This window comes from Glandiceps talaboti, chromosome 6, assembly GCF_964340395.1.
Source record: "Glandiceps talaboti chromosome 6, keGlaTala1.1, whole genome shotgun sequence".
NCBI classification, from domain to species: Eukaryota; Metazoa; Hemichordata; class Enteropneusta; family Spengelidae; genus Glandiceps; species Glandiceps talaboti.
The window spans coordinates 768,987-784,437 of NC_135554.1; the positions used below are offsets into that span (position 1 = coordinate 768,987).

The 15,451-nt window shown below is 38.6% G+C and overlaps 1 protein-coding gene across 1 annotated transcript in view; it reads right to left on the minus strand.

Annotated features, from left to right (window-relative positions):
- LOC144436442 (tRNA:m(4)X modification enzyme TRM13 homolog) overlaps nucleotides 1-15,451 on the minus strand; it is a 75,273-nt gene that overhangs the window by 11,726 nt on the left and 48,096 nt on the right. The window contains exon 6 of the mRNA XM_078125241.1: nucleotides 14,311-14,464. Within this exon, the coding sequence (XP_077981367.1) occupies nucleotides 14,311-14,464 (154 nt within the window). The remainder of the gene's footprint in view (nucleotides 1-14,310; nucleotides 14,465-15,451) is intronic.

The following is a 15,451-nucleotide window of genomic DNA, read 5'->3' on the forward strand; positions in this document are numbered from 1 at the left end:
AGTGGTAAACTGTTCCAGTCTCTACTAGTGGTAAACTGTTCCAGTCTCTACTAGTGGTAAACTGTTCCAGTTACTACTAGTGGTAAACTGTTCCAGTCTCTACTAGTGGTAAACTGTTCCAGTTACTACTAGTGGTAAACTGTTCCAGTCTCTACTAGTGGTAAACTGTTCCAGTCTCTACTAGTGGTAAACTGTTCCAGTCTCTACTAGTGGTAAACTGTTCCAGTCTCTACTTGTGGTAAACTGTTCCAGTCTCTACTTGTGGTAAACTGTTCCAGTCTCTACTAGTGGTAAACTGTTCCAGTCTCTACTAGTGGTAAACTGTTCCAGTCTCTACTAGTGGTAAACTGTTCCAGTCTCTACTTGTGGTAAACTGTTCCAGTCTCTACTAGTGGTAAACTGTTCCAGTCTCTACTAGTGGTAAACTGTTCCAGTCTCTACTTGTGGTAAACTGTTCCAGTCTCTACTAGTGGTAAACTGTTCCAGTCTCTACTAGTGGTAAACTGTTCCAGTCTCTACTAGTGGTAAACTGTTCCAGTCTCTACTAGTGGTAAACTGTTCCAGTCTCTACTAGTGGTAAACTGTTCCAGTCTCTACTTGTGGTAAACTGTTCCAGTCTCTACTTGTGGTAAACTGTTCCAGTCTCTACTAGTGGTAAACTGTTCCAGTTACTACTAGTGGTAAACTGTTCCAGTCTCTACTAGTGGTAAACTGTTCCAGTCTCTACTTGTGGTAAACTGTTCCAGTCTCTACTTGTGGTAAACTGTTCCAGTCTCTACTAGTGGTAAACTGTTCCAGTCTCTACTAGTGGTAAACTGTTCCAGTTACTACTAGTGGTAAACTGTTCCAGTCTCTACTAGTGGTAAACTGTTCCAGTCTCTACTAGTGGTAAACTGTTCCAGTCTCTACTAGTGGTAAACTGTTCCAGTTACTACTAGTGGTAAACTGTTCCAGTCTCTACTAGTGGTAAACTGTTCCAGTCTCTACTAGTGGTAAACTGTTCCAGTTACTACTAGTGGTAAACTGTTCCAGTCTCTACTAGTGGTAAACTGTTCCAGTTACTACTAGTGGTAAACTGTTCCAGTCTCTACTAGTGGTAAACTGTTCCAGTTACTACTAGTGGTAAACTGTTCCAGTCTCTACTAGTGGTAAACTGTTCCAGTTACTACTAGTGGTAAACTGTTCCAGTCTCTACTAGTGGTAAACTGTTCCAGTTACTACTAGTGGTAAACTGTTCCAGTCTCTACTAGTGGTAAACTGTTCCAGTCTCTACTAGTGGTAAACTGTTCCAGTCTCTACTAGTGGTAAACTGTTCCAGTTACTACTAGTGGTAAACTGTTCCAGTCTCTACTAGTGGTAAACTGTTCCAGTCTCTACTAGTGGTAAACTGTTCCAGTTACTACTAGTGGTAAACTGTTCCAGTTACTACTAGTGGTAAACTGTTCCAGTCTCTACTAGTGGTAAACTGTTCCAGTCTCTACTAGTGGTAAACTGTTCCAGTTACTACTAGTGGTAAACTGTTCCAGTTACTACTAGTGGTAAACTGTTCCAGTCTCTACTAGTGGTAAACTGTTCCAGTTACTACTAGTGGTAAACTGTTCCAGTCTCTACTAGTGGTAAACTGTTCCAGTTACTACTAGGGACGTTGAATAGTATATCAAAGAAGAAGAAGAAGTTTACAAAATAATTATAATGGATTTGATCGGAATTTTTTTTTGACAAATACATGGCACAATGTCTTGGAATATTTTTAGTCAAACTTTGAACGGTAACTTATCAAACATGGAAAAAAAACATTTAGTGTTTAGTACGTCACAGCTAGCTAGTGTTTAGTACGTCACAGCTAGCTAGTGTTTAGTACGTCACAGCTAGCTAGTGTTTAGTACGTCACAGCTAGCTAGTGTTTAGTACGTCACTGCTAGCTAGTGTTTAGTACGTCACTGCTAGCTAGTGTTTAGAACGTCACTGCTAGCTAGTGTTTAGTACATCACAGCCAGCTGTGTGAATATTCAAGTCCCAGGACATATAAGGACATTTAGATTTTATAAATTATTATATTAAATGCACAGTATGCAAACCTGTATTCAACTCATTCAGTATATTTCAACCGGGTATGGTAAACATTATAATAGTAACAGTCTGTTACTCTCGGTAATCCAATTCAAAACCCTATATTTCTTTTTGTCTTACATCTTACCAGTATTTCCTGAGAAAGATAGTGATTCTCAGCTGGGTCGTTAATTATTCAGGATTAAGTTAGAATTATGTCGTGTGGGCATAGACATGCATAAAATGTGTGATAAAATCCTTCCCTTTAACAGTGTGATACCTCTGCCAGGCAGCCATATTGGATCGTATCACGATGAAAATGGATATGCACATGTATGTCATAGAACACTGTCCTAATACCAACTTTGAATGAGATCTGTTCAAGCATGTCTGAGTTATGGCTTTGGACATGGAAAATTCGCAAACAAAATGGCTGCTAGGTGGCCATATTGGATCGTATCATGACAACAAATAGATATGCACATGTATATCATAGAACACTGTCCTAATACCAACTTTGAATGAGATCTCGTTCAAGCATGTCTGAGTTATGGCTTTAGACATAGAAAAATCGCAAACAAAATGGCTGCCAGGCAGCCATATTGGATCGTATCATGATGAAAATGGATAAGCAGATGTATGTCATGGAACACTGTCCTAATACCAACTTTGAATAAGATCTGTTCAAGCATGTCTGAGTTATGGCTTTAGACAGGGAAAATTTGCAAACAAAATGACTGCTAGGCGGCCATATTGGATCGTATCAAGAAACAAATTGACGTGCATATGTATGCCATTGTATGTTGCCCTTGTACCAAGTTTGAAAAAAATCGGTCCAGGCATCTCCAACAAACGGCTGCGGACGTACAGACAGATGGACGCACGGACAGACGGAACCCAATCCATAAGTCCCCGTCCCGGACTTTGTCCGGCGGGGACTACAAAGACACACCAGGTATGGAAGAAAAATATTCTCAGATACAATAAAGAATTCAACTGGTGATCCATCTGGGCCTGGAGCTTTACCAGGGTTCAGTTTATGTATTGCTTTTGTGTGAATTTCATCTTCTGTAATTGAATTATCTAAGGTGGAATTTGCATCACTTGTATAGTCAACATCATCAATGTTTGTATCACTAGTCGTTTCATTAGAGACTGAATGAAATAAATTTTGAAAGTATTCAAACCATTGGCAGGATGAAATTTCTGAGCACATGCATTTTCTATTTAATAATCAAAATTTATCCCCACATTGTTTTAGCATTATTTCCCTCCTTTAAAAGTGTTTAATTTATCCCCACATTGTTTTAGCATTATTTCCCTCCTTTAAAAGTGTTTAATTTATCCCACATTGTTTTAGCATTATTTCCCTCCTTTAAAAGTGTTTAATTTATCCCCACATTGTTTTAGCATTATTTCCCTCCTTTAAAAGTGTTTAATTTATCCCCACATTGTTTTAGCATTATTTACCTCCTTTAAAAGTGTTTAATTTATCCCCACATTGTTTTAGCATTATTTCCCTCCTTTAACTCTTTCACCACCATTGGCCTCATGGGATTGTTTGTGCTCCCCCAGCCCCCTCACTAACATAATGTGAGAGTGAGTGGTATGTAATCAAACTGATATAAAAATACTCAGAGTTGATTATTTTTAAAAAATAAGGTATCATTTGAATGGAAAATAAATTTTCTACATCATAGATGCAAATTCATACAGTCAACTATCACACACACAACCGAAATATGGATTAAAGTAATAAAATATTAATAAAACAAAGACAGGTTGTTTATTTATTGACATCACAAATAAACAAAATATTTATGTCACAAACAAAATTCAATTTCCCTCCTTTAAAAGTGTTTAATTTATCCCACATTGTTTTAGCATTATTTCCCTCCTTTAAAAGTGTTTAATTTATCACACTGTGACCCCTGGCATCGGTTCGGTTGTGATCGTCGATGTTATCTTGGATTGCATTGTGTATTTTTAACCGCTGTCTGTTGCAAGGCTTGTACATAATCAGTTATCTAGCTCTGTATCTCAGGATATAAATACACTCTCACATATTTATCAAGTGTAATAATCTATAATTGATACCCAAATGTATGTGGTCAAAATATGGAAAATAGACGAAACCTCATCTAGCCTACGAAGAAAATTTCACGACAATGTATCAATAATGGTGACCTAATGGTAAACTCATGGTGGGACAGAAGGCAGTTCAACATGTCAGATACGGTCCTTGAACTTGGCCAGCATCCAAGTCAGGCCAGGCGTATGTGATACTTTACATGTCAGATACGGTCCTTGAACTTGGCCAGCATCCAAGTCAGGCCAGGCGTATGTGATACTATACATGTCAGATACGGCCCTTGAACTTGGTCAGCATCCAAGTCAGGCCAGGCGTACGTGATACTTTACATGTCAGATACGGCCCTTGAACTTGGCCAGCATCCAAGTCAGGCCAGGCGTACGTGATACTTTACATGTCAGATACGGCCCTTGAACTTGGCCAGCATCCAAGTCAGGCCAGGCGTATGTGATACTTTACATGTCAGATACGGCCCTTGAACTTGGCCAGCATCCAAGTCAGGCCAGGCGTACGTGATACTTTACATGTCAGATACGGTCCTTGAACTTGGCCAGCATCCAAGTCAGGCCAGGCGTATGTGATACTTTACAGGTCAGGTGACCTTTAGTTCTGATTGTCAGGTCATTTCGACCACAAATTCGAACTGCCAAGTGAAATGTCGTCAGTTTCAGTAGTTAGAGAGTTATTTTTAGTCTAAGGCCATTCATATGTAAATTAGCAGTTTCCTATATAAGTGGTAAAGTTCACAGCCTTGACGAACAGATTTTGCCAGTCTGTTCCAGGTGTAGCTCATCAGATACTACTAGTGAAAGTAGACTTTGCATGGTCTACTGGTCGGATAGGTAGAGATAGATAGGTACCTCGTACGTAATTCGTTGGATGGCAGAGTTATAGATAATTTCTCCGCTAATGCAGCCCGTTTGGCTATTGATAAGTGCAGCAATCCTGATCTGTTCAACTTTACTTGAAGAAAATAAAGTCAAGTGTTTCATTTGAGATATTTTCTGGCAATCTTTGGGTCGTTAACCCCATACCATAGATTCCCCTCCCCATCGAACCAGTGAAACATCGTGAGAAGACCACATCAACAATGCTACAACCGAAGACAACGTTCAACTTTATTTGGTTGGTGCTGGCCAAAGTTCGACAATTGGTGGCAGCTACTACTATATTTATGTCAATTCCCCTCCTTTACTCTTTAACCTAATTATTCTTTTACAGAATTTGACCTTAGCGTCAAATAACCAAAATAAATGCAGAACACAGAATACAAACAACACCCACAAAAGGAAAAGATTGTTACGTTGGTGAGCAATGGTACGATTCAGAAAAGAAGAAAATATGATGAAACTCAACGACCATCGAAACACAAGATGGCAACGTACGGCGACAACAGAACAATGAATCTCAACGATACTTCAGATGCAGTCATATAGTTCAAGCCAAGAGAGGAAGAAATACAAATAACTATGACCAGTAAAGCAGATCATCGAGAAACAACAACTGAGAGAGGGTATCACTCCGCCGAGAAGACAAGCCCAATACAGCATCTGTTGAAAACCTTAAGATGGGCATTCAACACAGTCACAGATAGCGTAAAGAGAGAGAGAGAGAGAGAGAGAGAGAGAGAGAGAGAGAGAGAGAGAGAGAGAGAGAGAGAGAGAGAGAGAGAGAGAGAGAGAGAGAGAGAGAGAGAGAGGGAGGGAGGGAGGGAGGGAGAGAGGGAGAGAGAGAGGGAGTGAGAGAGAGAGAGAGAGAGAGAGAGAGAGAGAGAGAGAGAGAGAGAGAGAGAGAGAGAGAGAGAGAGAGAGAGAGAGAGAGCTTTTTGAGCTTTTCAATTGTCTTTATTAAGAAAAACAGCCTTTGAAGCTGGGGTTATTTACAAAAATTTCACATCAAATTACATTTCAAGAAAAATGAGCTAATTTATTACATGTAATATTCACTTAATTGAAATCAAAGACAAAAAGGTCCAGGCCGTAGAAAGTCAATATATTGCAATCGATATAGTTCATATGTTATATTGCAGTTCATTATGTTCTCTAATTTCACATACGGCATTCTCGATACTCCAAATTATGCTAAACATGTTCAAATGTCCATTTAATTTGTAATAGTTAAAATCAATAGCTATCCTACGTCGGACGCGTCCAAGAAAGAGGCGAAGTGGACTTAGCCCTTCTTCCATACGACAGCGAACGATGGCTATTTTAGCTGTTGTCATTAAATAGTTGCAGAGTTGATATCTTTGATGATCCGGTTTTGGTCCAAGTGGCATTCCCAGGATGTACCAGTTAAATGGGATTGAGTCTTTAGTCAAAATTGTCGAGATTAGTTCATTTACTTTCTTGTTCAGCGGCAATAGTATCGGGCAGTCTAAAAATAGATGTTCTAGGTTTTCTCTATCACCACAGTGTTGGCACTCTGCATTGATACTAAGCTTACTGAGATACAAATAGTGCTTTGTTGCCAAGCAACCATGTATTGATCGCCACTGTAGATCGCCATCACGTCTGCTGAGTGGATCGCGATATACACTTTCGAACCTTGGTCTTGTGGTGGTCGGTATTGATAAAATATCATGCCAAGGTGTCGGTAGTCTGTCAGCATGTTTGATGTCGAAAATCTTCTTACAAAACAGGTGGTAAATGTCTTTTTGGCACAGTTTGTTGAAGTACACCTGTTCTGAGTCCCCGTCTTCTTTGTATGAAATGTTGAAGTGGTACAACGAGGGATTGCCTACTTCGACGTCATTTTGACTGAAAAAATGATAAATTTGTTGAGTCCACTTTGTTGGTATTGACTTCCAAATCAATTGTATTGCCTTTTCAAGCAGTCTTAAGGAATATACGTGACCATTGTCTTGTATTTCTAAACAAGTTTTTTTGCGTTTTCCGTCAAGTTTGATAAGATCTCTAATCGACACAACTTTACCGTCAATAAAGTGTTGTAAAAAGATAGGCTTTTGTTGTACGGCATGAAGTATAAGTGGATTGAGAAAAAGTGGTTCAGAAAGAATATCTGTCAATGTCACGGGATCCCCACTCCGCTCTGGAGAGAGAGATTTCCATGTCTGTATGGTCTGTTCATAGAAGGGAGGGAGATTGTCAAAAGTTATAGATGGTAGAAGGTCCAAAAGGAATACTCTAGTTCCATAACGAAGGTCAGCGATTTTTCCAAGGAAATATTCAGAGTAGTTTTGCATGGGATGACTAGAGTCGCAGTATAAAATTTTACGTATGTACATCATGCGAAATGTTTCAATTTTACTTTGTACGTGAACCAGGCCTTGTCCGCCATGTCGAATAGGCATGCATAATTGTTCATGTGGGAGCCAATGGCGCCCTTGCCAAAAGAAATTAACGAAGAGTGTTTGTATACAATTGATCAGGTTTTGAGGTGGTCGAAGGCAGAGTAATTTATGCCAAAGTTTTGAGACTGCTAGTTGGTTGATAATAAGTGTTCTTCCCCTGTAAGACAGAACACTTGCATATGGCCGCCACCTTTTCAAAGTACTTTCAACTGTTTCTACTAGGTTTTCCCAGTTTTTGTCAGAGTAAGTAATGTCGTTTCCTAGGTAAACACCTAAAACTTTTAAGCCACTACTGTTCCAGTCTAGGCCAAGTGGGCGGTCCTGTCTGTTCTGCCATTTGCCAGACCAAAGCCCTTTTGATTTTTGAAAGTTTACCTTAGCGTTTGAAGCACTTTGGTAAATGCCTAGCCAGTGGGTAAGACCTGTAAAGTCGTTTTCACGTGTTATAAAAATATTGATGTCATCCGCATAGCCTGAAAGGAAACTTTTTTTTAGTTTCTGAACAGGGTACCATGAAACCATGTAGTGCACCGCTGCTGCGTATTTTCTGCAGCAGAGATTCAATACATAAAGTGTATAGTTGCCCTGACAATGGACAACCTTGTCTGATACCACGGCCAAATTTGAAAGGTTTTGTTAAGTCGTGATTTATTTTGAGGATACTTTCAGCATCACGGTAAATCATACTAATGTAGCTTATAAAAACCTCACCGAATCCAAATGCTTCTAGGGTACGCTGTAAGTAGTAGTAGTGAACACGATCAAAGGCTTTCTCTTGATCGAGTGAGACAATAGCCAGTGGAAGATGGTTCTCATTGGTGTACGTTAAGGTGTCTCGTACAAGATGTATGTTATCGAAAATTGATCTATTGGGAATACAGTATGTTTGGTCACAGTGTATAACATCTTTGAGCGCAAATTTTAGTCGGAAGGAAAGAGTTTTAGTAAGAATTTTGTAGTCAGTGCAAAGTAGGGAGACTGGTCTCCAATTTTTGAGGAGACCGTTATCCCCCTTTTTGGGTAAGAGTGTAATCAGTGCCCGGCGGCATGATAGAGGTAATCGCCCAGTATTTAGTGAGTCCAGAAAGACTTCATGGTAGTCTTGGCTGAGAACATTCCAGAAGGTTTTGTAAAATTCTGATGGGAGGCCATCTATGCCGGGTGCTTTATTGTTGCGCAATGCGTGAACTGACTTGGACAATTCGTCGAATGTGATTGGTTGGTCGAGATCAAATTTATTTTCCTCACTTAATTGTGGTAAATCTTTCAAAATTGTTTCAACTTTTTCAATGTTAATTTCTTCAGGTGAATAGAGATTTTTATAGAAATCTCTCGCAATCGTTCTTATACTTGAGGGATCTTCGGATATGTTACCATCTGATATTTTAAGATGTGTTATCATTTTCCTAGCACTCCTACGTCTCTCAAGATCGAAAAACAATCTTGTAGATTTGTCATTTTCGTTAACATGTTGGAAGCGAGAGCGTACCCACACACCTCTATCTTCCGCTTTCAAAAGTCCGTTAAGTTCTGTTTTTTTCTGTTCAAACTCTGTGGAGTTTATGTCGCCTGATGACAAATTATTCTCCAGGTTGGTGAGGTCTTTTATTAGGTTTTGCTTCATCTGTCGTTGGTGTCTGTGTCTGTCTATACTATATTGCTGAGTCAACAGTTTTATTTGAAGTTTTCCGGAGTCCCACCAATTTTGTGAATTGGGGAAATCGGTCTTTTTATCTGTCCATCCTTGCCAAAATTCAGTTATGATTTCCTTATAGACTTCATCCTCTAAGAGGGAGGTATTTAGAGCCCAATTAGCACTTTTATGTTTGATGTTGTTCTGACTTATACATATTTTAACTATATTATGATCTGAAAAAGTCACAGGAATGATCACAGCGGATTGTACTCTATTTGTAATGTGTTTGCTTACATAGAGACGATCAAGTCGTGCATGTCTGTTAGGTCCATGCCAAGTATAATTTTGGTCATTTTCATGGTGTTGTCTCCAACAGTCTGTCAGTTTGTATCTTTTAAGAAGTCGTGACAGAAAATTTGAAGACTGTGTGTGAGGTTCATGGTGACTATGTCGGTCGATATTTGCTTGTAATGTACAGTTAAAATCCCCACCCAGAACAATTGGATCCGGGGAGGATTGTAACGAGTGAAGCAATCTTTTTAAGTGTTTAAATGCAACAAGACGGTCTTAACCATCATTGGGATGCATAAATATTTATGAAGTGATAATTGAAACCATTCACTTTTGCATGAACGTGAAGAAGACGTCCAGGAATGGGGTCTGCCTTGTGCAGGATATCAACCTTTGTTTTTGGAGGGAACATGATTGCAACTCCTCCTGACTGAGAAGTAAGATGTGAGAACTCAATGTTTCCATGCCATAATATTCTCCATGTCGCTTCGTCACGTTCCAGAGAGTGCGTTTCTTGTAGAAAGACACAGTTGCAGTCATACCCTGTTTTTAGATTTTCTAGAATAGTAAAGCGTTTTAGAGCATCTCTACAACCACGTGTATTACTGGTGAGAATTGAGAGACAAGTCATAAGGAGTAGGAATAGAAAACACAGTTTGGTGCGATATCCCATGAAAGATTGAGAGTTTATGAGTTGAGACATTAGAAGGAAGAACTTAGACCTCTACTTTTCAAATCGTTTCTCCATTAGTTTACTAATTCTCTGTTTTAGTGATTTACTTGTGGATGACTGTACTTTGATTGACAAAGCTTGTAACAGCTTATCAAAGTCCAGGCAGAAAATTCTGCATCGTTTAACATGATTTTTGTAACCTTTAATGTTGTTGAGAAAGACGTCTATTTTTTCTTGTGATGGAATTTCGTCGCATTGAGAGAGTGGGCCAAGATTTTGCGCAGCCGCTGCGTTGTTTTGTGATAAATTTTCGTCGCTTTCGTCGGAGTTGCTATCGAGTTCCGTATCACTTGTACATGTATTTGTTTTTTGTGTGATAGGGAGGTCATGTTCCTCCGAGGTATCGGCGGCGGCGTCGTCGTCGTCTTTTTTTGTTTTGTGTCTGTGGTGCTCGGTTTGTTCAGTTTCGCTTTTGTTTGGAGTTTTTTGTGAATCGTCTGTAAACTTAAGCCGAACCATTCCTTTACTGCTAGTGACAGATGTTTCGGGTAGTTCGATAGCGTTTTCATATTCGATAGCGTCTTCGTATTCGTTTTCAGAGTCAGATAATGCCACGCACTTATTTTTCGAAGTGATATTTAGATCTTCGTCACTGTCCCGATCAACATTGTCAATTGTTCGTTTTGTCGACTCTTGCACCTGTGAATGTTGTTGTGTGGGCATTGGAACATCTGTTTCAATTGTAGAGTTGGTAGAGAGGGGTTCACTGTGATTGGTGTTTATGTTTATGTGATTTGTGTCATTGTCGTGTCGTGTGTTTCAGCACTATCGGTGGAAAAATTTCTTTTTCCGTTTTCATTTGGGATAATTTGTTCATTTGTTGTTTTCTGGTTGTTGTCGTTGTTGTTATCAGTCAGGTCATCAGGGGATGAGCGACGTGTTACACTCCCGTCATCATCCCCATCACAAGTGGTATCATTGTTGTTGTCATTTGCGTTTTCAGTGGGTTGGGTTTGGTCGTCTTTTTGAACTGTTTCATTGATTTTGTTTTGTGGGCAGTTTTTTCAAACGTGACCCTTTCCTTTACATTGAAAACATGTTAGTTCATCAGTAGAGATGTACACGGGGTATTGTTTCCCTTTGTGATAGACACGAATCAGTGTTTTATTTAAGGGCGGTAAGTAGGTAAAATCTACCGGGGTTCCCACATCATTTTACCGGGGTTCCCCACCTAAACTATGATACATTGCATGGGAAGCACTACCAGTTTTACCTCTTTCCCCCTTTCTGTTACCGGGGTTCCCAAACCTTAGCAAAAACACTGCGAATAACGCCGTCGAAGTTTTTAAACATTGGGTGAAGGATAATGTATACCTTCCTTCGTAAAGATTTGACGTGTTTTAGGTCCTGTCTACGGCATCCAAGTGATATAAATCTGAAAGTATGTTCTAGGACTTTACCATACTCTCCAAGCTTTTCAGAGAGGAGTGCATTAGAAATAAAAGGTGGAACATTGGATATGATAACTTTTGTAGCCGGCTGAACCATTGGGCTTGGTTGTGTAAAGAAGTCCTTTACATTGACCCCTTGTACACATGCTTCGTTGACTTGCTTAGCGGTGCTCACAAAAACAACAACAGCTTTGTTCATTCTAGAGGCTGCAAGAACAGCACTTGGACCTAATAAACTTGCAACACCTTCAACATAGTCATTAACAGTTGCGCCATCGATGCTATTCATTTTCAAGCCATTTCTCATGGACAAATTGGAAAAGATATGTTCGATGTCCTCGTCGGCGACTTCGGCCGGGGTCGCCGATTGGGCGGAAGCCATATTGACGTGGCTTGCCGACCCAACCCACTAAATCAAAATCCAAAGTAATCACAAAAGACGGAAGCAAAAAAGGTTCTCAAAAACCGACATATGACCTATATAAGGTCTTATCAGTCTTGAGGGAGCAAAATAAGAAAGAAATAACTCACGAATTGTACGAAACCAATACAGAATATGCAGAGCTCTTCTTTCTCCGTGTTCACCGTGTGAGTGAGAGAGAGAGAGAGAGAGAGAGAGAGAGAGAGAGAGAGAGAGAGAGAGAGAGCGCGCGCAGGCCCCAATATCAGCGCACAGTACTATGGTGGTAATGACGAAAATGTACACATAGAGACGACCTTCCCCAAGAAAATAAACCTACGACTATGTTCTGTAAAACGCTCCTTATCGAAATTCAGAACGGCCATAATGTATTTATCCATAAACCCCATGATGTCGATGATATTACGAGTGAATGCTCCAACCCCAATGCATCTGACGGTGTTTGGAATAATCTTTAAGTTCTGCTCAGCTGTCACTGACAACAGTGAGCGTGAGTGTTTGGAATAACCTTTAAGCTCTGCTCAGCTGCAACTGACAATAGTGAACGTGAGTGTTTGGAATAATCTTTAAGTTCTGCTCAGCTGTCACTGACAATAGTGAACGTGAGTGTTTGAAATAACCTTTAAGCTCTGCTCAGCTGTCACTGACAATAGTGAATGCGAGTGTTTGGAATAACCTTTAAGCTCTGCTCAGCAGTCACTGACAACAGTGAACGTAAGTGTTTGGAATAACCTTTAACTTTAAGCGCTGCTCAGCTGTCACTGACAATAGTGAATGCGAGTGTTTGAAATAACCTTTAAGTTCTGCTCAGCTGTCACTGACAATAGTGAACGTGAGTGTTTGGAATAACCTTTAAGCTCTGCTCAGCTGTCACTGACATGTATGAATGCTCAATGGATTTCAATAGTATATACGGTATTTCCTCATGTTAGCACCCTTAAACGGGCAAGCGACCAGTGCTTTGGTTCAGACAATGTCTAATTTTAGAATAGTTGCAGTAGACTGCCCATCCCCACCCTCCCTCCTGACCATGTATTTGTTCATTAAAGGAAGACTGGCAAGTCCACAATAACGGATAAATTGTTCACAGTAACAATCATGGGTACTTGAAGTGTTTTGGTACCTTATCCATTACCGTAAATAAAAGTCGATCAGATCAGTAGTAAAGGTAAAGACGTCAATTTTGGGCACAGATAATGGATATAAACTAAAATTTTAGTCTTCAAAATTTTGTGTCATTTCGAGCAATATGAACCCACTTTGCCATCCACGGCAATTCAACACATATATGTCAATCATTAACTTGAGAACTTGCAAGGCCAGATTGAAATATGTACAAAGTATAGACCACACATGAGGTAGAGACACCAAATTTAGCACAGCTTATGAATATAAACTAAAATTTGGTGCTGTTTCAAGCATCGGAACCCACCTTGCCACAGACACAACATAGCCATACTCACTTAAGATCATAACTAAATGACCAAGTTGAATAGAGAAATTGCGTGATGTCTACATCTTCACACATCATGCACACATGGCTGGCCATGTGTTCAACTTCTGTTTACATTTGGGACGTAAGTAATGAAGGTATTCAGTAATTCATAGCCCAAGTTTTTTTTCCACATTTTTACTAATTAAAAGATTTTGTATTAAATAACTTAAAAATAAATTAGATCAAATGGTATATCTAACCTTAGAGGTTAAATTTAGTTTGTAATTTGTTTCGCACTAAATATGCTTAAATTCAGATGACGAATTCACAGCTCAAGTTGTACAACTGGTGATTGTATAGCTAGATAGCTACAGTAGGATGATACATCCTGTGGAATGGTTCTGCATCATCTCTCTTTGTCAAACAGAGATGCTGTCATGCACACCAATGTCAATTTGGTCTCCTTGTTATTCTCAGAATTTGTTGTGAAACAATTATGCTATCATAAATATTAAGGAGTTCACAATTGGAGAAGCATAAAATTAAGTATGATGAACCATGACATACTAATCTTGTAAGTAGATTTTACATCGCACTGGTTGCCAATCTTATCAATTTCGATGTGTGGCTACATTACATTACATTCTGAAATTGTTACAGTTTACTTTACTGTGACATGTCAGTCATTCACAACATGTTATTTGTTTCATTTTTGTGCTCTTAATTATTATGTTGTTTCCAGACATCCAACACTCCTAGTTCCCGGAATTATTATGTATCTTCAGAGATTTTTCTCAGTCTGTTTTGTTTGCATTTGCAACATTTACAATAAATATCAGACATGGTTTTAGCCTCAACAAAAATAGGAAACGTGGTTAACCGTCCATGCACCAGTTGAGGGTGTGGGCAGGTTAAATCCCACATCAGTACGGTAAATGTATAAACTTACCTGTAGCTGCACCACAAAGGTGTTTACTGATAGCTACAATGGCTTGATGACTGTCTGCTATACTTGCTACTTTACTCAGACATAAATGTTCAATGTCCATTCGAAGACGCTCAAATTTGGGGCCATCACTTGGTCCTTTGTGTAGATTATCAAACTAAGACATAAGGAAGAAAAAATGACTTTATCATGATATCAATACCATGAGGAGTCTTCTATTGTCTCTCACATGTGTACTCAAAAGAAAATATTAACTTTATAGTGTCTATTAAAATCAACTAAAATAAAACAACAACCACATCCTGTTTTAATGATACAGATATGACTATTGTTTAATCAGAAAATATAAGTTTGTGTGCGATAGTCATGAAAAGTGTCTGGTAAAAATTAAGTTTTTCATTTCTAAAATCAGAAGTATTCAATGATATCCAATGACAATTGACGTCAAATTAAAGGTCAAAGGTTACATTCTAAATTATTTTTGAGACACAGGTTGCAATTCTCAGTACCTATATTATCATTTTACTATACACTAGAGAGTAAAAATAGAGAGAATAAGTCAACCTTGTTCTATTGTTCTATTTTATAGGTACTGAGAAATGCAGTTGTCAAGTTGTCAACCAAGAGGCCAAATGATTCTTACTTTTAGGTTACACCTACATGTAGGTTTAAAATACTAATAATGACAATTGGATTGCCACAGATAATTAATATCATAATGTAATGACAATTGGACAGCCATAGTTTATTAATATCATAATGTAATGACAATTGGACAGCCATAGTTTATTAATATCATAATGTAATGACAATTGGACAGCCATAGTTTATTAATATCATAATGTAATGACATTTGGATAGTCATAGTTTATTAATATCATAATGTAATGACAATTGGACAGCCATAGTTTATTAATATCATAATGTAATGACATTTGGATAGTCATAGTTTATTAATATCATAATGTAATGACATTTGGATAGTCATAGTTTATTAATATCATAATGTAATGACAATTGGACAGCCATAGTTTATTAATATCATAATGTAATGACATTTGGACAGCCATAGTTTATTAATATCATAATGTAATGACATTTGGATAGCCATAGTTTATTAATATTATAATGTAATGACAATTGG